Raw genomic sequence first — 26053 nt, forward strand, 5'->3', positions numbered from 1 at the left:
TACATTTTTAAATGGCTAATCAAAATTTAATAAATACTGGATGTAGCTAAGAAATCAAGCAGTTGCTGCATTCTGATACTTTAACACCTTGTGTAGTTATGTTTGTGACTTTCTATTTACTTTTGCATTGTGAACCAATTTGTATAGTCTGCAGTGTCATTCAGCATCCCTTTGTGTAGTTCTGTGCTTGCTTTCTTATTCTTCCCTTTTGTAATTACTCCCCTAGTTTATGGCTGGTTTGAGGATTCTAATAGCTAAATGCAGCTGTATTTCTGTTGTAGATAAAACATGCTTGGCAACTATATTTTTAAACTTCTTTGTAATGTTAATAGACCTAATTCAGTCCACAATTGAATTTCTTCTTCTCCACTGTTATTTGCCACCGGACCAGTTGATACAGATTTTAGATACGTATTTGAAACCATAGCCAGTTGCTTAGAAAGAAAATTAAAATGTTAACATTTGAATTCAGAAATCACAAGAAGGCTTTGTTGAACTAAACAGCAAGATACTGCTTATGTTCCATGGCCTTCAAATGGCATTTCATTGGTGAAGATGTGTAGTCTTATAATTTGGTGTCAGCTAAAGGAAAGAACACATGCTGTAATGGCTATAACTGTCTTCATTAACAATTAGCACACAGAGGACAATTTTAAAAGGAGAAATGGCTGAGGAAAAATCAGAATCAAATCAGAGTCTTGTGAGTTCTTAATTGGAATTAAAAAATGGCTTTAGAGCTACTTTTGATAGCTCATGTCTCCAGAACTATTTCTAATACGATACAGATTTATGGATGTTACTTTTGCTAGACTATTCAGAGTGAATTCTTAGTTATCTGAGTTGTGGAGCAATATTTTTTTTTGTAAGTTTTATTTGAGTTTTCACAAAGAGAAAAAAAATGCAAATAAAACATCTTTTTTGAAAGCAGCATAATCCCGGGTTACATTTCTTCGTACAGACACAAATTCAGGTTCATGCTCATTTTTATATTCTATTCCATATCTTATTACTATTTTACATTTTCTGCATAGCTTCTCCCCTCTTTTAATTTTCTCAATTTCATTTTAATTATCTCATCTCAGTTCAAATCATTGTATTTATATTTTTTGTCTGTCCTGTTTCAATTATCTATTGTCTTTTCTCATTAAACAAAATTTCTCCTGTAGTTACTGATTGGACTATGACGCCTTTATATCTTTTCCCTAAAGTTGTAACATTCAATATAATACATAATTTCCATTCGGATTCTGCTTGGTACATTCCTAAAATACACACTGTATTCTTAAAAAAAAGAAAAAAGTTATAAATGTATATAATTAAAACAACATTCCATTCCAATTCAATTCTATCATTAATATTAATATTCATTAAAGTCTTAACATCTTTAACATTACTTTTCAATTAAATATCATACTTCTATGGGAACAATTATAAGCTTTCCATAGTTAATTCCCCCCCTTCACTTATATTTTATAAAACATTAACTAATTAAAATGTTCCCGTTCCTTCCTAATTCAATTTTCTCATTTATTTTATTTCACTTATTTTATTCACAAACATTTCACTAAATTACACTAACTATTTTATCCCTCATTTTAATCATACGTTGTTTCCAATTTTCTAAAGTTATTTCTATTACTAATATAACAATACAATCTTATGTACCTTTACAGAATCCCCTTTTCAGTTAGATTTTCACCCATTATATCTAAATAGGTCCTGTTTGTCTATATCTTGCTCCGGTCCTTTGTAACTTCTTTTCCTTTCCTTCTTCCCTCTCTTCTTCTCTCTCCCCTTTTTACCCCCTTGTCTCTCTACCTCTATTTCTCTCTTCTGTATTCTCCTTTTCTGTTGCTTTCCAGTATTATACTTATTTTTCGAATTATTTTTCTTTTCTTTGATTGTTTTTTTAAGTCTTAAATTCGCCATTCTCTTTCCCCCCTTTCCTTTTTCTTCTCCACATAGAATTACTTGTCCATTAAAGATGGCTTATTCTTTGTCCCAGTCTTCTTGTTTTTCAGTCTTTTCTTGTTGTTTCTCATAGTTCCAAATCTCCATTTCTAAGAATTGAAAAACGAAGCCAAAAGAACCCTTCCCTTCTTGTGCATCTTCTTTGTACTTTTTAAGTTCCATTTTCAATTCATCCAGAAGTGGTGCCATTGTATAAATTTTTAAACAACCACCTGATTGATTTTAGTCCTTCAAATATAATAACCAAAAATCCAAAGATCACCAAATAATCCAAATACACGCAAGCTGTTTCTTTTTGCTCTTTTTTTTTTCACTTTTTCTTCCTGGGGCTACTATTTAGTTGCAAAGTTTCAGTTAAAATGTATCTTTTAGAAGTCTTGTTGAAGTTTTACTGTAGATTCTTTTTAATTCCAGGCAGTCTCCTCCCTCTTCCAGATCCTGCCCTTATTCTTTTTCTCTCCCTTCCTGCTTATGAAAAAGAAAGTTTTTAATGTCCAGAAATCTTTATTATCCCTTTGGCATTTTGTTTTATTTTCAGCTTAATTGCCTATTGATGCCAAAGCGGATTTTTCTGATTTCTTATTTAAGTCTCTTAGTTGTCAGTATAGGGAAGGAGAGAGAAGAGAGAAAAAAAGCCAAACCTTTCCCTTTTCACTTTCCTTCACTGCTTCCGACTCTTCTTTGGGAGCGATGTTATTTTTTGTAAGTTTAAATTCCAGGGTAGCTTGGTTGTTGCTTTTACAATTTAACCCGGTCAGCCAAAACTTTCACTTGTTATCTTCCTCCTGCACATTCTTTTCCGATCGAGTTCTTCTTTGTGTTGGCCATTTCTGAGCACCGCTGCAACCGCCTTCGGGAAAGGGAGTAATGGCCAGCTGAGGAGGAGAAATGTGGCTCTCCTCAACCCTGCTGGCGGTCTCCCCCCTCTTCACCACCTCTACGGGGTGGCTTAGCCCTGAAACCAGCCGGCTCGGGGTGCTCCAGCGGCGAGCCCAGACAGAAACCGTGCATGATCGCGGATTTCTGTCTGTCACCAAAGCCCTTCAAACCGGAAGCCAGTTTTGGAGCAATCTTGAGCACATGACTGTTAAGCAGTATGTGAGGAGTGCTGTCTTACAGGAGTGCCTCTGTAAGACAGCACTCCTCTGTAATTGCTTTACACAAAAGAATGTGTTGTACTGTTTTCAGTAGCAAGATGTACCAGATACGTTTTATTTCAGTCTTCATGGGTGATTAGCATAGATGCTTTATCACAAAGGAAAGAAATAAACCATGTTCATTGAACACAACAAGGGGCAACTATGTGAGTCTCAATCCTCATGAAACACTCAGGAATATTCTGCTTGTGCTTTTCTAATCTGCTGATACCTGATTTAAAAAAAAAATCTCCCCCAATCCATTTTAGATTTGTTTTTGTTTTATTTTTCTCCCAAGGGCTTCTACCCAAGCTCAATGCCCTGATTAGGATGTGACTGACTTAATGGCTTTGGAATGTTGAGCTTCCAGCTTTCGAGTTAAACGGTCTTTATTTTTTGCATCATGGTATGGAGTACATTAGATCCAAAAACAGGAGGAAACAGGCTATAGAAGCCTGTTCTTCCTTATGGAAGAACAATGGATAAAGAACGAGAGCTATGTTTCAACATTGAGGAAGGCTGTTTTAAACATTTTTTGCTCTGATGCTAGATTTAGCAATCTTGTAATGCGGCATCCAATGGCATTCCAAATGTTAGTAAAATATAAGCCATTGGCATTTAATGCAATTCCTGAAAGATAAGCATTGCCCTTTAGAAAATAAAATTAACTTTTTAGACTTTGAAGTGCAGCAGATCAGTTGACTTGTGACTCTATCAGTGTTGTAGGATAAACATGAGAATCTTGCCCCAAAATTCTCTCTTTCCCTCTCTCTAAAAATAACAAACCTACATTTAGTATTGCTGACTTGATTTTGCAGGGATACTTCCATGGTCCCTTTTAAATATTTGTCTCCAAGTATAAGAACTATTTTTAAACAGTTTAGGGTCTCCATATAATAGATAAACTTGTGTCTGAGTCACTAGTCCCAGCGAGATCTTTTAACTTCAGGACCTCAAAGTGTGATGATAATGCCACGTACGTATAACCCATTCCGGCTTTGCTCCAACTTCCAGACATTGATATGGAAAGGATGAAGGGTAGCTGAGGTTCTGATAGCTTGTGAATGTAAGCACATATGTCAGCACAATCAGTAACTGTGATTTAATTGGATGAATGCCTGAAGGGCTCTTGTGTTTCAGATACATTACTTTTCTAGGACATGAATATTTGCACATACGATTCCATCTTCTTATAGCTACCTATTAGATTAAATAGTATTTGGTTTTTTAGTTATATATTTAATGCAAAACATTTAATTGAATTTTTTTTGCAAACTTTTTATGACTGTAAATCTTGTATTAGCAATTCTGTATAAGTGCTTTAAAAATTAAAACATAGTAACTCGTGGTCTATACAATAAACCTGGATACAAATAGTTGTCACTTAACCAACTGCCTTTTTTAATGACTATTCAAAGTTACAATGCTGTTACTGTCACATGATTTTCCACTTAGTTATTGCAGTGCTTAGTGATGGAGTTGCTGGTCCCAGTTGTAGTTACTTCTATAATTAGATGGAGTGAAAGAGATGTAAATTTTGGAATCTGTGGATAGAACTTCCTTCCTTCCTTCCTTCCTCCCTCCCTCCCTCTCTCTCGGGTAACTTCATCTGGTTGTACTTTTCAATTCCTTTGTGGTTTTCTTTCATTTCAGAAGTATAGCTTTCTGTCAGTTAGTTCCAACACTCTTTTGCATCTGAAGCAGGTATAGGAAACAAACAGTAGTTCATTTGCATAATTAAGGATCATATCTTTTCTATTCTACTCTTCCCTTATCTCCTCATTCTCCATTCTCATTTCAAAACTAATATGGGATTAGTTCCTACCATTCGGCTTTTATATTTGTAAGTATTTAATAAATGTACAAATTTGCATTGATGAATATTTTTTGTGATAGGTGAACTATCTTCAGTTAATCTTTAGTTTCTAGGGAGCTTTTCCACCCTTCTCTTTAGAACTAGGGAGTTGTGCAAAGAAAGCTCTAGCACTGACATTTGTTCACCAAGTAATCACATGACTTAGAGTCCTTTTGATGTTAATATTATCTCTATGAAGTGTTTTCATTACAGAGATAAGCAAATTTAATCTGTAGAACAGCGGTGATAAGGAAACTATAGCACTCGGAAAACTAAGTTCACAAATTAATGACAAAAATAGAACTTTGTCTTCTGAAGACTGATTTTGCACGTTATTCAATAAAATATAATTAACTATCATGACAGTACAGGATAAACTGTTCTGTAAGAGGTGCATAGGCTTAAATGTTACAGTGTTGGAATATCCAGAAGAATTTATGCAATCTGAAGTAAATGCATTAACATTATTATCAATACATTCTGCAGCATATAGAAGAAGACTCGGTCATAATAATGTGTCAATGAAATAATAGTTAAAGGTGGTATGATAATACATTCTGAAAAGTTACCAATATTTTAAACTCTTAGCCAAACTGTATTCTGTTCTGACTGCTGAAAGAAAATAACTTGGCCCCCTTTTTAAAAATCTGAAATAGCCAGAGAACACCTCATATACATATTCTCTCACCAGAAAATTAACATTTATATGTATATCTGTATAAAATACTAATCTGTTTGTACAGTTATATAAGCTAATGATTTGTAGTATTCCATTGGTTAAAGAAATAATAACCTTTTTTTTTCTATTTACAAGAGTTTTGTAGCTGGGGGAGAACAATTCTTAGTCTGCTAATGATTAGATGAATAATCAACGAAATGCTTATATGTAAAAAAAACAATGTCCTTTTTATTGTGATTTTCTGGTCATTCATTGCAAAAATTTCAATGATTTATAACTTAATTCCTTTGTTCCTGATCATCCTGCACTTTGTATATAATTTTGGTTTAAAAATAGTTAAATGGGTAGTTATAAATGCTTAGAGAAATCTACTGGTTTTTTAAAAATCAGAATATTTTAAATATAGTATATATTCAAAGCACAAAATGGGGAGTTCTTAAAAATCTCCAGGGTTGGAAAAGCTTTATATATTCTTTATGCTATTGTACAGATCTTGCTGTCAGGAATTTCAATATTAATATAAGTAGTCCTCAAATTACAACCAGTTACTTAACAATAATGGATTTGCTTAGTTACCACTTCATTGCATAATGGCCATTGCAAAAAGGTAATGAAATCAGGCATGGTCATATGTTGACTTGCTTAAACACTGGCACAATTTATGACCATAATTCCAGGCTTATGGTCTTAAGTTGAGGACTACTTGTAGAATCATACGGCTTACAATCCAAATATTTTGTTAGTAGACAGCTGTAGCTAACAGAAATTTTATTTAAACATAAGAGGTGAGAGTTGACAAGGACTGCCAAAAGAGCATTGTGGGAGTTTGGGGTAACATTTAATTGATAACATTGCTGAACTTTGTTCTAATCTTATGTGTATCGCTACTTGGAATTGAATGTGTGCACTATCTGCTCCTTCGGGGAAACCTGATAGGTGTCTATTGATTAAATCATGGAGGCTATCAATGCTTTCTTAGAGGAAGGTTAAAGCCACTTGTCTTAAAGAGATAGTATGCCCATTCCTGAAAAGGTGAATCATGCCTCAGTCAGTATCCAGTCTTCCCTTTCTGAGGATGGTTAGGAAAAGTTGATAACTCTTCTTTGGAGGAAGCAGTTTATCTGGAACCTTTTAAGCCAAGGCTTTCCCTGGCAACAGATCATGTCTCCTCTACCCCATCTAACACATGGTCAACTATGTGAGAGTCAGAGGAGCAGTGAGCCTGGGGGGGAAACCTTGTTTGTCGTGCAAACATAAATTCCCAAATCAGCTTTGATCCCAAGATAGGAAGTTAAAATCACCTAGCACTAAGAATCTGAGTGAATTCATAATCACAACCAGCTCAGGGTTGACTCAACCTTCCATCCTTCTGAGGTCGGTAAAATGAGGACTCAAATTGTTGTAAAGGGCTGTACTGAAGCAGTATATAAGTCTAAGTGCTATTACTGTAATAGGATTCAGCAGCTGAGAGACCATTCTGGGGGACATTTCATTAGTCCCTTGTCATAGACAAATCACATTCTCAGAGTGATGGGCTTAAGTAGAGCCACTGACAACTATCTGCAAAGATCTGATTAAAATGCCCTGCTCCATCTGGTGCATCCAGAATCCACTTAGTGGCGCTTGGGGTTTTTAAAAATTTTAAACATACTTTTTTAATTGGAAATAGTTCTGTTAAAACTCTGGTTTGCCTTTGGAACTCCAATGTATCTAGGGTACTAGATAGGATTGCTCCCGAATGACCTATTCTAGTCTACTAATTTCAAGCATCTCCTTGTATTCTAAGGAGGTCTGTGTAGATGAAACAGGTGAAGTAATATTGGTGGAAAACCAGAGGTGAATATGATTGGATTTGGATACAAGCTCAAGATTGAGAGTTCTTGTGGCAATAAGGACAGAAAAGCAAAATCACTTGTCCATTCGTATTCTCTCTGTGGAACCTCACTCAGATGCAGATAATCCTCGACTTACAATCATTCATTTAGTGACGGATTGAAGTTATACTGACACTGAAAATGCGACTTATGACCATTTTTTCATGCAAACGACCATTGCAGCATCCTTATGGAGACGTGATGAAAATTCAGACTCTTGGTAACTGGCTCATATTTATGACAGCTGTAGCATCCCGGGTTTGTGAATGTGATCGCCTTTTGCGACCTTCTGACAAGCAAAGTCAATGAGGAAGCCAGATTCACTTAACAACCATGTTACTAACTTAACAACTACAGTGATTCACTTAACAGCTGTGGCAAGAAAAGTCATAAAATGGGGCAAAACTCACTTAACAACTGTCTTGCTTAACAACAGAAACTTTGGGTTCAGTTGTGATCATTAATCGCGGACTACCTATCTATATGCTATTTAATGTATCCCAGATCCTTTTAGAAAGCTTGAACTGGAAGAACAAATGAGTGATTGCCTGACGAAACATATTTTGAATAAAAAATCCTTTTATTTGCTTATAATCTGAAGTCAAGTGGACAAAATCTCTTGAAATGATACAGGTTAATTTCATGGTATTATTTGGGAGGTTTGGATACCTTTTGATCTTGAAGAACCGTTCTCGAGAAACAGACCTTGTTCTTCAAGGACCATGCAGAACAGACCTTTGTGAACAGTTGTTTTTTCTATGACTAGCTTTGTCACTTGTGGCCTAGATTCCTACATCTTTTGCTTGATAAACAACTAGGGAAGGGATATAGACACATAACATTTTAACATTACATTTTAAACATTTATGTTTTAAATATTATTATACTATGATATATAATTTTATTATAATATATGCTACAAACTTCCTAGAATCTGATTGTGCAGATGGGTATGTAAAATAAATAATTGTACAGTACCGTTATATGTTTTCTTCTTTTTCTAACTATAATGCATGTATGAATCTTCCTTATAATTTATATAAATACAAGAATTGGTTAAACCTCTCCTCTCTGTATGCTATTGTCACATACTAGTTACTTACTAGTTATTATAGGATTGCAAGCAATACATTAGTGTAGTCAGTTGTTTAAAAAGTAATATTCAGTATGTCTAAAACTTCATTGTATTTTTCCTTTTTTCCATTTTAAACAACTGCCTGTATTTTGTCAGGTTAATTTCAGTGTTTCTCCTTTGTAATTCTCTTGGTATATGGCAAGAAGCCCTGCTATTAAGCATTTGGAATCTATTTTAGAGCAATACAAGATAATTTTAAAATGCTGAATATTAACTTGGTGCTTAACTACCACTAGTAATGTTAAAGCTGATATATGGCGGAGTTGGTGTTCTGTTTCTACAAGATTGTAACACACAAAGTGTTGTGTTCTGTATATACTGTATGGTAGCTTTCCTCAAAGTTCAAAGAAGGACCTGATAACTCTCCAGAAGATTTAGTCATAATTTAAGAGGCAAGGGAATTTAATCTGCTATGAGACTGATAATGACTTTTCTTAAAGTTATTTATGTCTGCAGCAAGATTTTTAGAGAATGAGTTTAAGTCATGCAATTCTCTTGGACACAGGCTTACTGTATAGCCATTCTTTTTATCAGGTTACATCAATATTAGCTTACAGAGTTTAACTAAGTTCAGCCCTAGGTGCTGCTTAGATGATCTGTCTCTTTATTTTTGTCCCACAATATAACTGTCATCACAATATGATTTGTGATGTTTGAAACTAACCTGCAGTCATCTAAGTGAAGTCTACTATTCTAAGGAAGATATGGCATTTATGATAGCTATTGTAGTAACATTGTTTCTTCATCAGGGATTATAGGCAATATCATGTTGAACAATAATTTGCTTTACTAAACCATAGAAGCTTAACAGTAGTGGAACTGATGGAACATAGCACCTTTCAAATGGATCATTCTGAAGCATGTGCCCCAGAAACCCTTCTCTTTTTACCAATATTATTACTGTAAAACAGCAAACAGCCACATAAACTGCAAAAAAAATGTATGCTAATGCAAATTCCTGTTCCAAGACTCTACTCTAAAATTCATTAATAATGAAGGATCCTCAAGGGAAATTAGAAGCTTGAAATCATACAGTGCCAGTAGAGAAAAACAATGCACAATAAATGGCATGACCTGATTAACTTATACTACTAGAGCAGCTGCTGTTCTTCAAAATCACTTGTAACCATCACAAAACTCCGTTGCCTGGATCCTAAATTTTATTTCAGGAAATACTCAGGAAGATTTTGCCATCTGTTTCCAGTACATCCCCAGCTCAAATTAATATTGCGACACAGTACATTATTAATAAAAATGTAAAAGCAAAGCACAGATTGTTTAGGATTTAATATTGGATGAAACCACTGACTTGCCCAAGAAAAGAGCGGGGCCTACTAGTTCTGTCTAAGGGACACTCCATATTGCAGCAGAACTCACAGGCAAGGAAATGACATAGTTGAGGTATATAAAAACTCTTTATCACATTGACCTGAAGGACCTTGTGAGGGTTCTTTATTTTCCAAGGACTGGACATGCCACAATGTAGCAAAGAAACGTACAAAATGCTTTATTGTAGCACACACCTTTGTTGTTGCTGATTTAACAGCACCTTCCTCAGCTTTGCAAATTGATGTAGTCACATAAATAATTCTTTGATGGTTAGTCTTTACAACAAATAACATTTTTACAGTTTGTAAAGCAAGCAACCTTTGCCTCTCTCTGGGATTAGGTACTGCTGCATCATGATTGCTCTTCTGGTTGTTACCAGGCCAAGTTCTCAGCCAAGCTGCAGGCAGGAATCACACCATGATGGGCTACTTACTGTAGCTTGTGGTCCTGAGAGTTCACCAATAGCTCTCTTGCTTGCTTGTAGTAGTCATACATTCCAGATGTTGCTTCCCACTTCCTCCTCTGTTTATTGTCTTCTTTCTATTCTATATACCCAAATTTTTGTAGACTAAAGGCCAGGATAAATGAGGCTACCTATGGAGGTCAGCACCTTTCTAAAAAGAGTGTGGTTCAGGTAGGCAGAAACCTGAAACACCAGGGTGAATACTTGTGAATAAATTGTGAGACTGGGAAATGAGTGAATGAGTCCATTTCTTCTCAAGTTTCTGGGACTATAAACATTTACTGCCCTTTGGGAGGAGAGATGAGCTGAGCCTTTCCTTGGAGAAGTGGGAATAAGAAGCATTTTTGCCTGGCTGCAGCTTTTTTTTTTCCAAACTATAGATAGCAACCACAACTTTCTTCCCTCACAGTCCATCTGACAGTCTGCCAACTTATCAGTTCTTGCTGATGTGTTTGGATGGCCAGGATAATATAGGAATACTGTTATTACTGAAAACCATTAGTTAGCTGTGGTAATTTCTAATGTGACACTGCATTATCCTGGACTTCTGATACTTCTATTGGAATGATGATGGGATTCAAATTTTTTTACTACCAGTTCTGTGGGCGTGGCTTGGTGGACATGGCAGGGCAAGGATACTGCAAAATCTCCATTCCCTCCCCATTCCTGGGCTAAGGTTACTGTAAAATCCTATTCCTGGGGGAAGGTTACTGCAAAATCCCATTCCCTCCCCACTCCACTAACCTGCTTTCCAGCTCCGTTCTACTGTGCAGGGCAACAAAAGAAGAACCAGCCGATCAGCTGGGACTCGGGAGGCAGAGAATAGATGGGGTTGGTGGGGCCAGTCAGAGGTGGTATTCCAAACTACTCAAAATTTCTGCTACCGGTTTCTGCTCTCCAAACAATTCAAAATTTCTGCTACCGGTTCTCCAGAACTGGACAGAACGTGCTGAATACCACCTCTGATGGTAGATTGATTAAAATGGTCCAACCTAGGTGCCTTATGGAACTGGATAATCTTCTGAATTTATTTAGAAATTGTCCCATTTTATCCATGTGAAATTTGGAGGTCGTTGAACTGGTTGATACTATTACACCTGAGTGCCCCATTCCAACTAACAGAGGTCAGTACTCATTACTTAGTTTACCAGAGGATGGGCAGGCAGTGGGTTAGATATTTTCATGAAAATTATTTGGAATATAGAATGAGGGCCTTTCATTTTTTTCTGAGATGGATGCAGTGAAGAAATCATTCTTTTCTGCCATTGTGTCTTCCTCAAATAGGCCTCTGATGATGTTTATGCTTTCTTCATCAAGATATTGGGATGAGAGATAGGCCTGAAAGAAATCACAGAGAGCATTTTTCATCACTCTTTGCCAAATAACTTTGATGTGATTCACTTCAGTGTTATCTTTGATATTGGGACACACCATTGGGAAGCACCATTTGAAAATTGCCTGTGGGTTGTTGTTTTTTTAGCTTACTGAGCATGCAAATAAATGAGCTGCTACTTGTTTACTTGCCCTTTGACATTTCTGGGATAAAATCAGACTGGGACTGCCCTGGCCCTGTGAACATTTCCTTCTTCAGTACATATTTCTAACTGTTTTTAGAAAATTGTTATGAAACAAGTTAACCACATGGCCCAGAAATCCACCACATGATCCAGTCTCATAGCCAGTTGTAATTGTTCCATTGTTGAGCAGAGCAATTAAGAAGAGGATCAGTGTCAGATATATGTGTATGAAAAAACTGAATTTTTCTGAATTTTTATAAGTTGGGTTTTCATCTAGGTTTGATTACTTTGGTATACCACCTATCTGAAAACTAGATAAGGGATGTATGATACTACTAGGACTCTAGTACTTCACAGCAGCTTTGGATGTTTGTGTATTGAAGACACTATTTTGCAGTGGTTTCAATTTTTCCAGTTTTTTTTTTATGCCTTCAACTGAAGACTATTCTTTAACATAGCCGTTCTTTAGGATTCTGTCTTATCTCATGCTTTTTAACGTGTGAAAAACTGCTGAAGGGATCATTAATGTCCTGATGAAATAAAGTTTATTGCTTCTTATCTTAAAACTTTGAGGAATGAATCGTTATTCTTCATTGTTGTGTCACCTTGATTATGAACAGGAGGACTGAATTTAATTTTAAGCTAAAATTAAAACAACAGGTATTGGCAAAGAAAGAGCTGGAATCTGGATGGAGATGAAACTTGCTCTGATGAGATTCTACTCTCAGAAGGAGTAAATTTGCAGTTTGGGAGCACTGTCATTGGACTTGAAAGTGGCAGCTGTGGCTAGAGTTTTTGCAGGATTTCAATGGTGATCCTTCCTGAACCAGCTGAACTTAGTGACAGTTATTTATGCCCTGCTTAAAACCTCTCTCGGCTTCTGCAGTGAGCTCTCTATGGGGGCTATCCTTGAAAAATATTTAGAAATTGCAGCTGGTACCCAGTAACGATGAGGCTGCTGATCAGTAGCAACACAGGGTTTGTACTGAAAGTTCTACACTGGATGCCAGTTGCTTATTAGTCATATTAATGGTGTTGGCAGAAAACAAATCCCTCAGCTCTGCTACTTAGATTAATAGAAGAGATCTTTCTGAAGATTTCATTGTTGACAGAAGCTTGTCTATGGTAGCAAAGGGAATTTTCTTACGTTGCTCAGAAGTTGTGGAATACAAAATGTCAAGACAGCAATTGATTTTCATGCTGCTGGTGAAATACAGCACAGATTTTTTGTTTTGTTTAATATTGTATTTTTATCTGACTTGTTGTAATCAGATGTTTTTAGAACCAGGATGTAAATCCAGTAATAAATACATTTAAGCTTTCTACTCTCCCAAGGAATAATTGTAATATGATTGTAATATTCCAGTATTGATAATGTTGCTTATTTGTGTTGGGATTGCAATTAGGCATCAATTAAACAATTGTTTAATTAATGTTGCAGTAGGCTTTATTGTGTATTGAACTGCTAGGATGACAATTTCTTTCTAGATAGTCATGGGGTGTTCGCTCATGGTCTGTAACCAATTGTTATACAGTAAGATGAACAGTTCTTGCTAAAGCAAAAAAATTAACTCTAGAAGAAGATTAGACAACCTGTGACCCATTGTCATTATTTCAAAGATATTTCCTTTCCAGATTCCTCAATGCCTTCAGCAATGGCAGAGCTTCCAATTCTGCCTTCGCTGGAAAAGTTCTTAAACATTCAGGGAGATATTCAGAGATGTGCCTGCCTTGAAAACAGCCCATCTTGAACTGAACAACAGTCAAACATGAGGAGTTGATCACAGGAAGCAGCTTTTGACATTTCTGTATTATTGTCATAAACTGTTTTGTGATAATTTTTATTTCATGTTTTAAACCATTTGCAAAATTTCAATTTCATGAGAATCATGGATTCTGTATTTTACACGCATTCTGTAAATTAGCCCTTTGAGATGGCTTGAACTTATGATGCATTATTTCATCCAGTTAAGGGTTATAGGCCCGAGAGTTTTAATAATATATAGATCGGCCTGTATACGCCATTTTTCAAATATTATCCTATATCTGCTTTTATTTCTAATTCTGTCACTGAAGTTTCATTGTTTTTTTTTTCTGTTTCCTGTTAATGCAGTAGTGCCAGCTGCAAATGACTGGAAGTCATGAAATTTACAAAAGGAACTGTCAGCTTATCGTCTGTTTAAATCACTGATGTAAACTCTAATTGATTTTTCTACACTGCACATTTTTCTGCATAAATATACTAAAAAAATAGTTTTGTCCAATTAAAAATTCTGTGGTTCAATTTATTGTAGTAATTTTTTAATAATATCCTTAAAACATTACATTCAAACACTAGAGTAAATATTATTTAACAATTATATTTCTGATTTGGACATACATTTTTATTTATAACTATGCTTAAGTTGAGAGACTTGGAATGCCAATGTTGGGTAAAGTTAAAAGGGCTTTTATTTTTTTTACTGTTGAGCATCTCTCAATTTTCAAGCCCTTGTCAATACAGGAGAAGAATTATCAAAGAGTTGGAAGGGACGTGTTAGTTTCTCATATTCAACCCCTTTTCAGGGCAAAAATCCAAATCACTGATCCTTGACAGATAACTCTAGCTTTTGCATGAACAAGCCCAGTGTAGTTCATTTTTTCTGTGGATAATTAGTTCTACCACCACACTGTTGTTATTATTTTCCCCCAACATTAGGTTAGATTTAATTCATTAGCCTTTATCCAATTCTTAAGGATATATGGAACAATTTGGACCTTATATTAAACTTTATTTAGGTATTTGAAGAAGACAGTCATATTTTCCTCTGTTTTTTCAAGGTTAAGAGTTTTCAGTACCTTCAGCTTCTCTGCATAGAGATATTCCCCCTCACTCCCCATAAAAGGCATGAGGGGATACAGGAAATGAACACAAACACACCAGAATTCATCAAACTGGTCCAAAACAACACGGTATGGACTTTAGCAGATTAACAACACTAAATACATTACATACTGTAGTACGCCTTAACCCTTTGCATTAAAGATTAAATCACTTTGAGTTGAGTTTGACATCCATATAGTTTTGGGGACAACAATGCAGAAGTGGTTTATCATTGCTTTCTGAAATGTATTTTTTTTAACTTCCCAGTCTAGCCTTCAGCCCTGAAATTTCCTGGCATTCTCGCATTCAAGTATTAACCCGGTCTTACTCAGTGTGGCTTTTTTTTAGGGCAGCTGACATCTGGTAGGTTGTGTAAAATAATGAACAGTACCACCCATGTGAACTTTTCTTGCAGAATGTAATTTTTAAAAGCAGAAGTTACTAGGCAAGTTTGCAGTTGTAAGTAACACTCTGTCTGGCTATGTACTTAACTGCTGCTTCCTTTTCAGCATTCCATTTCCACATCTCATCCAGTCTAAACCAGTTGCCAGAAGTGACTATTCTATGTTAGTGTGCCATGAGCTGGAATATTAAAAAAAAAAAAAAAAGCAACACAATCACAGCATGTTTGAAATGGTTGAAATACTCAAAATGGCTGAGTTCTGTTTTGCATGTTTTGAACATTCCTTCTTTTAATATTTTATTTCACCCTTTTAATACTTCCAAACTGGATCATACGTGATAATGTGTAGTGTATTTATAGTGGCAAAGGGATGGCTAGTATGTTTTAAGGAAGTCTATTTTGAAAAAAAATTAAATCTACTTATTGATTGATTTTACTGAAGGCTTGATCTTGGCTGTGCAAGAGGAAGCTATTTGAAGTAATGCAATCAAGGCCAAAATTGAAAAACCCTCAAATGATTCAGAGAATAGATGTACAAAGAAACAGTGGATCATTTATTTGGCTTGTGCAAGAAGATTGCACAGACTTGATTATAAACATCATCATAATACAGTTGCCAGAATTAATCATTGGAATATCTCTGAAAATGTTCATGTACCAGTAATGAAAAATGGTGAAAATATAGTTAAAAAGTCACCAAAAATGAGATTAAAATATTGTGGAATTTGTGAATATAATCTGATTAAGTCTTATATCATCAGATTTAACTGTGGTTGAAAAGAAGAAGGTGCAGCTAATTGATGTGGCTATATAAGAGGATAGTAGACTAGAAGACAAAGAACTGAGAAGTTCACAAAGTATCAAGATATGAAAATTGAAGTTGAGAGATTATGGCATAAACCAGCCCTGGAAATCCCAGTAGTTATCAACACACTGGGTGCTATACCAAAAAGTCTTGGGTGGCACTTAAAAAATCTATCCGTCAATTGCAAAAGGCCAGACTGCCATAAAGGCCATACAGTATATTACCCTAATACATTACAAGGTAATGGTTTGGAAAGCTCTGAAGTGGCAACTCTGATTTAATAATAACAAACAACAACAATAATAATTTATTAATCTTGTATGCTGTCCCAATCTCAGTGACTCTAGGCAGCTCACAACAATCAAATAAATTACAATAAAATCAATAAACACAAAAAGATAAAGGTAAAAGATGACAAGTGTGATGAATCAGATATATTTTGAGGCTGAGTAGTAACTTTCAAGCAAAAAAATATAGTTTATAAAACTAGAACTTTTTAATGTCAAATATATTCAGATACTTAATGTGCTTTATAGTGAAAGTTATACGTCCAGAAATTGACATCATGCCTTCTATAGCCATCCATGCCTTGAAAGGTATAATTTTCAGTCAACTATTTATCCACTTCCCACCCTATCCCAAATTCTGCTGTGGTGTATGGGGGGGGGGGGCAATGTTCTTGGGGGGGTCTAGGACAACTTGCTGTGGTCAATTGCCCACGAGCAACTCGCCACAGGACAGCTCACCACTGTCAATACGCCACAGGACAATTCAATGCTGTATTAATAGTTTCATTCAGTTAACTTGTATTGGTGGCCATGTTTTTGTCAACATTATTATAACTCTTGTATGTCTTTATTACTTTATTATTATTGGCCACAGTTCCATCAAAATTCATTTAACTTTTGTGTTCATTGAATTGTCTGTGGCAAATTGTTCTGTGGCAAGTCGGCTGCAGCAAGTTGGCTGTGAGTTGTCCCTCCCAGTTCCTGGGAGGGATGAATGAAGAATTTCGGAGTATTTGTGAAGGGTATATTTTCCTACAGGGTCACCCAAGGTATGAAGGACATGCCAGGTAAAATAAACAACATATATACTAGCTAGCAGCAATATAGGAAAATGTCAGAGGAGATGATCCCTTTAATGACATTAAATTAATGCATACTGAGCAAGAGAAGGCAATCTCACATTTTTATGAACAAAATCACATAGAAACTACAAAATGATTGATACAGTATATAGTATTTATGACGTGGTTAGATTAAGACCTTTGAAATAGCTATTTGCTCATATTGCCAAATAGGAAAATAAAATCCTGCAAAGAAAGAAGTAAAGATAGAATTAGTAGGATCATGGGACATAAGCATGAACACGGGAAAGCTCAACACAGTGGAAGATGAAATTAAACTACAATTGACATTTAGGCATCAGTGAATTAAGATGGATTCTGATTAGACCCTTTCAATCAAAATATCCAATTGTTTATTATGAAAAGCATCAAAAGGAAGACATGACATTACTTTTATAGTTAGGAAGGGCAGAGCAGAAACAGTATTTGGCTACAATTCAATCAATGATTGAATAATTATCAGATAGACTTTGTGGACATTCTTTAATGTGGTGTTCATGCAAGTTTATGCCTCAACTATCAATGCAGGAAGAAGATTGATGGGTTTTGTGATTAAGTTCAATTTGAAATTGACTGAACATACAAGCAAGGTGTGCTACTGGTGATTGAAGATTGGAATGCTAAAGTTGGAAATAGGAAACAGCACATTGATCTGGCAGTTATAAGGATGTCCAGCAATTTACAGGGAAAACTTCTGGAATAGGATGTGGTATTCTTGGTATTCCAGATGTACTATAATCAGTTGTCACAAATAAAGCAATGGGTAATTTAAAATTTCTCTGGCAGAACCCTTCTTTGAAAGAGGCTGCAGTAAAATTATGATATATTTCTTCTCCTTGGACTAACCCTCTGTTTACTCCTGCTTTGACCAGGTGGGTAACATTTCAGCAAAGCTCTTTAAAGAAAAGATCTTTCTTCCTAAAGCCTTGAAATACACAGCTTAACAGATCTTGTGCCAACCCAAGAAGCTGTTTTTGCTCTGTCCTACTTTTCATTTATGAGTTCAGTTTTAAGTTTGTTAATCACCCAGAATCACTGTTAAATAAATAAACACATTCTGTGCATATAGATTACTTATCAACAATACTAGACTGGAAGGTTTTTTAAAAGACTGGAGAAGAAAGCTTGGCATTGTTGTTATGAAAATTACATTTACAGGAATCAGGTTTGCCAGGATTGAGACTTTTCATGCAAATGATTTGTCTATATTTTCACACAAATATCCTTTGATATTTGTGTATACATACATGTTGTTAATGCTCTTTAGGTTGTCAGATGAGAGATTAATGGTATAGTGCTGGTGGCATGATTTGTTTAGCTTTTATACAGCCTGTGGCTTCTGCTTGTTATAATGTTACGAGGATGTTATTGGTGCAATTAAAAAACAAACAACCATGAATCCATTTAGAGGTAGTTCCCAAGATTTCAATCCCAATTATGACCACAAATGGGATTGAAATATTGGTCATTGAGCTAAGTGTTAGTTAAATGAGATGCCCCTGTGACTGATTGCAATCTAATTACAGTCCCTAAGCAGAAAGTGGGGCTGCCCTTGGTGAGCTGACCCCTCTCTGCTGAGATTCCCTCCTGGCAGGCAATCCTTGGAGAGTGAAATGTCTGCCTGCCAGGAGGAAATCTCAGTTCTGCATAGACTTGAGATTCCCTCCTGGTAGGCAGCCTTTCAAGAGAAAAGGGCCAGAAACAGAGCAAGGAATGGGCAAGGATGCAGTGAGAGAGTGATTTTAAGCTCAGTCTGTGCTTGGATTTTGGCTGCTGCGGTTCAGGCAGGCATTGGGGTCCTTCTCTCTCTGTCTCTGTGGGAATGAGGAGAAGGGGGATTTTGGTCTCGGTCCCTGCTTGGAAATACAAGCATGCCCTGAGCTTGGAATCTTTCTGTTTAGGAAAATTTAGAATCAGTTGTAAGTTGAGGACTACCTGTAACTAGGCTCTAATGCTACAAAGTTATTAAGATTGTTAGAAAGCTGCCTAAAGAATACCAGTCTGCCAGTTTCTTCAACATGGACACATATTAAGATTTTTCTTGGATGATTATTAAACCAAAAACAAAGACAACTCAATTTCTTCTTACCAAACTTTATAAAAAGACCTCCGTCGTAGGTAGAGATAGATGGTCTTATGTCACATTTACAAAATGTATTTTTTAAAAGCCTAAAGGTATCATTAAAGTTTTTAGTGTCATAATAATCAGAATACTATATTTCAGCCATTTTCAAATGTAAAGTATTGATTTGATGGGAGTCATAATAGTCCTTGAGGAAGGCACAGGTAGAATATGTATATTTTCTTATCACAGTTCATCTAATAATACTACCTTAGAAAATAACTCTAATATTACCAGATGGGTCATACAGCAATGATGAACATAAGCCGAATATAGAAAAGGAAGGACATCAGATTGGCAACCAAATCATGCCTTCCCACGTACATAACACATTAAGAGTGTTATTTCATACTTTTCAGAAAAACTGTTGGGAAAATAGAGTTCACTTGAAGAATGTTTTAAAAACTGCTTCCAATGCCAATTTTTGTGTAATCCCTTATTTTGTTTCAGTGAACCCAAAGCTAATCTGAACCATAAACTCTCCACTTTTGTTTTTTTGATGTTTTCTAGCAAGGCTGCAGCTGCTTAAGTTGCCTGAATGCTTTTTCTTGGGTTTAAGAACTTCCAACTCTAAGCCAGTTTTCAAGGCTCAGTGTTAACTTCCAGAAACAATGAACATAGTATAGTTGTGCACTGGTCCTTGTTACTTCATGTGCTAATGAGAACTGGAACGAATTGTCTTTAATCAACCATATTGTGTTTTCTTTGGGCTTTAATTAGCAAGTATGACTGACTAAAAAGAAGTGGCTTGACTTGAATTTGGAATTAAATCAATCCCCAATGAAATTGAGAATATTTAAATTCTGCCAACTGGTCATTCTGATTTACATGTAGGTAAATTTTTGTCAGTTTTGCCCTACTGCATGTGTCAAAATAGGTGCTATTAATTCTAGTGGAATAATTGTGGCAATTTGTTACAATTCTCCTTGTATAACATTTCTAACACATTCAGAAGTAATTAAGAGCAACTAGATTAGCTGGATAACTCTCCTATATGAAAGACCGGAACTTAGTGATATTTTGTGAAGCTTCAAACAGCTGGTCATTTGTAGATAACAGCTTGCAGATCTGAACTTGTTAGTGAATGTGTTAATAAGACACATAGTTATTTTTTTTTTCTGATTGTATCTTTGCTATGGAGCCCCGTCTTCTCTCCCAAGGAAGCTGTAATGTCACCAGACATACATATGTATTTCCTGTGCTAGAAAAATAGATCTTGTAAAATCTTAAAATAGCATAGACCTAATAGAGAAATATATCAGTCTAGCTACCTTCTATTCAGCACTCTATCTCAAGACTAGTAAATAGAGCCAGATTTTCTGGAGTTTAAATTGGGATTTATTTATTTTTTTTTTTTTGTGAATGAAGCTTCTGGTTCTTCATAATTCCTGGATCAAAAGTAACAAAAACAATTTTTTTTTCAAAACTTTTGAATTTCTACACTGTTCGGGGGTCATGTTTTCCTTCATGAACCTTGAAGCAATGTAGGAAATCCCTCTCCCTTGTTGACCCTCAACAATTCAATAAGTAAAATGAGGATAGAAAGTCATTCAGGAGCTTTGTGCCATGGTGGTATTTGAAAATTGGTCCTCCAAAGTTTCTAGTTAATTTGTTTAAAAATGATTATTTGGTCAATTCTGAGCAGTGTTGTGAGTTGTCAGTGTGCACAATCTACTTTTGGTGATTTTCTAATACTTCACTTGATTCAGAGAAAACAATTCCAGGACAGTAGCAGAGACTGGGGAAAGTGTCAGAGGAGACTTGATTATCTGTGGGTTTAAAAAAAAAAAAAAGGAGCTTTAGAGTTGGTATGCATTCATGTTCTTTTCAATGATTATGAACCTCATTGGTGAAAGTAATGAGTTTATTTCGTATACTTTATTTCACTTAACACCATCAGTCAGTTAAAAATATAGATATATGTAATCCTCAATTTACAACTGGAATTGGGCCCCAAATCAGGATTATTGAGGGTAGCTGTTGTTAAGTGAGATACCATGTGACTTTCATTCAATGACTGCAGTCCCACCTGCAGTTGTTAAGCAGGTTAAGTGGAGTACCAGTGAGAGGGCATGGACTTGGTGGGCTGGAGAGAGGGTACCAACCTCCCACCATACTCAAGAGGCTAGGCCCTTTCCATATTGCACTTGGGAGAACAATGGCACTTGCAAGTGTTCTGGAAAGTTCAGAAGCCATTTTGAGATTTTCAGGTTGTTAGCAAACACTTAAATTCTGCCCTCCAGAGTGGAAGGGAAAGCGCTAGTGAGCGACTGTCACTTCAGTTGCTGGCGATTGCTCGCTAGCTCTTTTTCCTCCCCTTCAGAGGGATGGAGTTGTTTCTGTTCACTACCTCAGAAAACTTATTTCTAGCATTCTGAAAAGCTGCCTGAGCTAGCAAATTCTAAGTTCAAGCAGAAAAAAGCTAAATGGAGGTGATTCTGCCCCCTCTGGTAGAGAGGGCAATGACCAGCGGGCGAACACCAGCTTTTCTGCTTTTCGAAAACTGACATTTGATCACTATTGCTTTCTTCTCACCTCAGAGGGGAAAAATCACTAGCACATATTGGTATTTCTGAAAGACTGAGAAAGGCTTCCAACCTTCTGCTGGTTCCCCAGTTGACTTTCTGGGGAAGTTGACAAGTGGCGATCACATGATCCAGGACACTTGGCAACCAGTTGTAAACGCAAACAGATTTCCAAGTGCCTGAAATGTAATCATATGATCTGAAGCATTGTCACATTTTACAAAGATCAGAAGTGCCAAAAAATACCCGTTCTGAGGCCATTGTGACCACAAACAGTCGTTAGATTACCTGTCATAAGTTGAGGTTTTTGCATATATAATATGTCTAACTTTATTTTGTGGGAATAGAGGTTTGAGCAGAATCTATCAGAACTTGAATATTGCTAGCTAAAATTATTGTGTCATAAGGAATTTAATTCCTGTACAGTGACTTCCCACATTTCTTCTTTATGTAAGATTGATTTGGTAAGAATTACTAATGTATATGACAAGACCCAGAACTATTAATTCTCTTTAGACACTTGAACAGACCTGTGAAACTTCCTTTTCTGTGATTTCCCCCCCCCCTCTTATCATCAGTTCATAATGAGAAATGAAGATAAGCCATAATATGGATTTCTCCGATATAATTGAACAGATATTGGCTAAGGGAAAATAATCACTGGAAATAAATGAAAGTAATGGCACCGGTATTTGGATCAATTATCAGATTCATTAAAAAAAATAATTTATATGGGAATCCAAGGTGTTCCCAATTCAGTTGTCTTTTGGTAGTGGTATTAAATAATCCAAATCTTAGATTTCTAAAATTTTGCAACGGAAAGTTGTTGGTTATTGCAATGAAGGAAATTACACTGTTACATTTTACCCTTGTTCATATTTTTAACACCTTAATTTATATAGCACAACTACTAGCATCAAAGCCCATTTCTGATATTCTCTTTTTATTTATAGGTGCGGGAGAGTCTGGGAAGAGCACAATTGTAAAACAGATGAAGTAAGCATTGTTTTTTAATTAAAAATTATTGTACTCTTCTATGCCACGTAACCCATACTTTGCTAAAGATCTTTTTATTCTTAAACTATATGCGATGAAACTGTATTAAAAACTAATCTGTATGAGAACTAATTGTAATTTTGCACGTAATGAATAGGGATAAACTGTAGGAGAGCTTCTGTAAGATTTGTGTAGTTAATGAAGTTATTTCATGATCATTTCACCTATAGTGCTGAAGGCATTAGGAGAGCTCTTCTAACATATAAATTGGTACCAGTTGTCTCTCTGTATAGGTGACATTCATGGAAAAATAACTACAGGCGAAAAATTAGAATATCATGCAAAAGTTCATTTATTTCAGTAATGCAACTTAGAAGGTGAACTTAATATATAAGATAGACTCATTACATGCAAAGCAAGATAGTGCAAGCTGTGATTTGTCATAATTGTGATGATTATGGCTTACAGCTCATGAAAACCCCAAATCCACAATCTCAGAAAATATAGAATATTGTGAAAAGGTTCAATATTCTAGGCTCAAAGTGTCCCACTCTAATCAGCTAATTAAGCCATAACACCTGCAAAGGGTTCCTGAGCCTTTAAATGGTCTCTCAGTCTTGGTTCAGTAGGAATCACAATCATGGGAAAGACTGCTGACCTGACAGTTGTGCAGAAAACCATCATTGACACCCTCCATAAGGAGAGAAAGCCTCAAAAGGTAATTGCAAAAGAAGTTGGATGTTTCCAAAGTGCTGTATCAAAGCACATTAATAGAAAGTTATGTGGAAGGGAAAAGCGTGGAAGAAAAAGGTGCACAAGCAGCAGGGATTACCCCAGCCTGGAGAGGATTGTCAGGAAAAGGTCATTCAAAAGTGTTGGGGACCTTCACAAGGAGTGGACTGAGGCTGGAGTCAGTGCATCAAGAGCCACCACACACAGACGGATCCTGGACATGGGCTTCAAATGTCGTATTCCTCTTGTCAAGCCGCTGCTGAACAACAAACAACGTCAGAAGCATCTTACCTGGGCTAAAGAAAAACAGAACTAGTCTGTTGCTCAGTGGTCCAAAGTCCTCTTTTCTGATGAGAGCAACTTTTGAATCTCATTTGGAAACCAAGGACCCAGAGTCTGGAGGAAGAATGGAGAGGCACACACTGCAAGATGCTCGAAGTCCAGTATGAAGTTTCCACAGTCTGTGTTGATTTGGGGAGCCATGTCATCTACTGGTGATGGCCCACTGTGCTTCATTAAGTCCAGGGTCAATGCAGCCATCTACCAGGAGATTTTGGAGCATTTCATGCTTCCTTCCACAGACGAGCTTTATGGGGATGCTGACTTCATTTTCCAGTTGCCCACACTGCCAAAAGCACCAAAACCTGGTTCAATGACCATGGGATTACTGTGCTTGATTGGCCAACAAACTCACCTGACCTGAACCCCATAGAGAATCTATGGGGCATTGCCAAGAGAAAGATGAGAGACATGAGACCACACAATGCAGAAGAGCTGCAGGCTGCTATTGAAGGATCCTGGTCTTCCATAACACCTCAGCAGTGCCATAGGCTGATAGCTTCCATGCCATGCCACATTGAGGCAGTAATTGCTGCAAAAGGGGCCCAAAACAAGTACTGAGTACATATGCCTGCTTATACTTTTCAGAGGTCTGATATTGTTCTATGTACAATCCTTGTTTTATTGATTGCGTGGAATATTCTAATTTTCTGAGATTGTGGATTTGGGGTTTTCATGAGCTGTAAACCATAATCATCTCAATTATGACAAATCATGGCTTGAACTATCTTGCTTTGCATGTAATGAGTCTATCTCATATATTAGTTTCACCTTTTAAGTTGTATTATTGAAATAAATGAACTTTTGCACGATATTCTAATTTTTCGAGTTTCACCTGTATATTTTACTTCCCTTCTCATAAGGTAATCTTAAGAAACCCTTTTCCCTATGTTTAATCAGGGACACTCTTCATTTTCTTCCAGTTGTGCTTTGGAGATCTCCTATGCTGTTTCATTACTGGAGTTCCACTGAAAACCAGGTGGTCCTCTCAGATCCTTACATATAGATTGTCCACATTAGCATGATCTTATTCGAGGCTATTGTCACCTTTCAAATGGCGGCTAAAGCCTCAGTGAACCATGTAGCAGAGCTCCAGGAACAACTCTGTTTTCCCTCTGAACCCAGTAGTGTTCATTGGGCATCTGCTTTGGGATACTTAAACCTTGTACTCAATGTTCCAACTGCTTGTCAATTTAGTTCAAGTTACTAGCTTATAGAGATAGAGCATTTACATTGCTAGGAATGGTTACAGTGTTTGAATGCTTTAAGTAAAAGAAAGGATGATCCAATAAAGCTAATTGATGGGAGATCAGAGAAATACAGTAGTTTTCCACTTAGGTATTCACTGCCAGAAGATGACTTTAGAAAATCAGATAAATTTTCTCTAAAATTGAGTGCTAGTTATAATTAATTGAACTTCTGTTATCCATGATGACTAGGTAATATCCGCATTGATAACATGCCTTGCTATTCTAGTTCCTAGGAAGTTTAAATGGAAGATGTTAATATCCCCGTAATGTTTAGCGTTCTTTGCAAGTTTGAGTAATTGTGCTTTATCAAAGACAATTAATACCATTGTTTTCCTCTTGCTTTACATTAGCCAGAGGCTTAACATGTTTTTTAAAAAGACCCCAAACTTGTTTTTAACACTTAAGAACCATTAAGTTGTCCAGTTGTTTTACCATGATCAGTAAATGTTTCCACTTTTCCTTCATTTTTGAGGTTTTCTGGCTTTTTTTGCTTTATAAATACGCTAAACATTTTAAAAGTTAAGCCACTGTTTTGTTTTCTACCAGAAACCAGAGGAAAATTATGTTGCTGATGTTTGGTAATTTGTTACTGAATTTCACAAACATGAACCTGAGGGCCTCTGGGGACTGCAGGAAATAGAACTGAGGGCTGATGTGAACTATGGAAGCTTTAAAGTGGAAAAGTGAAATGTTTGCTGTGCTATTGTACAATATGGTGGAGTTCTCTTTTCACAGTTGTACAAAGGCCCAGCAACCTCAGCTGCCCCCTACTCTTCGACTAAGAACTGTGAATACAAGTGAACCCTCAGATTCTGCACTAAGTCTGAACGGGGAAGTGTCACACTGTTCAGAACCAAACATGACAACATTCCAGTTCCTGGATATGCACAACTCAGAACCCATCACTGCTTAGTGTTGGCAGTATTGAGC

At 36.3% G+C, this 26053-nt stretch overlaps 1 protein-coding gene across 1 annotated transcript in view; it reads left to right on the forward strand.

Annotated features, from left to right (window-relative positions):
• The window catches only part of GNAI2 (G protein subunit alpha i2), a 103332-nt gene that overhangs the window by 28386 nt on the left and 48893 nt on the right, over positions 1 to 26053 (forward strand). Inside the window, exon 2 of the mRNA XM_026673298.2 lies at positions 22760 to 22802. Coding sequence (XP_026529083.1) covers positions 22760 to 22802 — 43 coding nt within the window. The remainder of the gene's footprint in view (positions 1 to 22759; positions 22803 to 26053) is intronic.

Source organism: Notechis scutatus, chromosome 2 (genome assembly GCF_049901735.1).
Source record: "Notechis scutatus isolate UNSWTSFEM ecotype Mainland chromosome 2, rNotScu1.2, whole genome shotgun sequence".
Lineage (NCBI taxonomy): Eukaryota > Metazoa > Chordata > Lepidosauria > Squamata > Elapidae > Notechis > Notechis scutatus.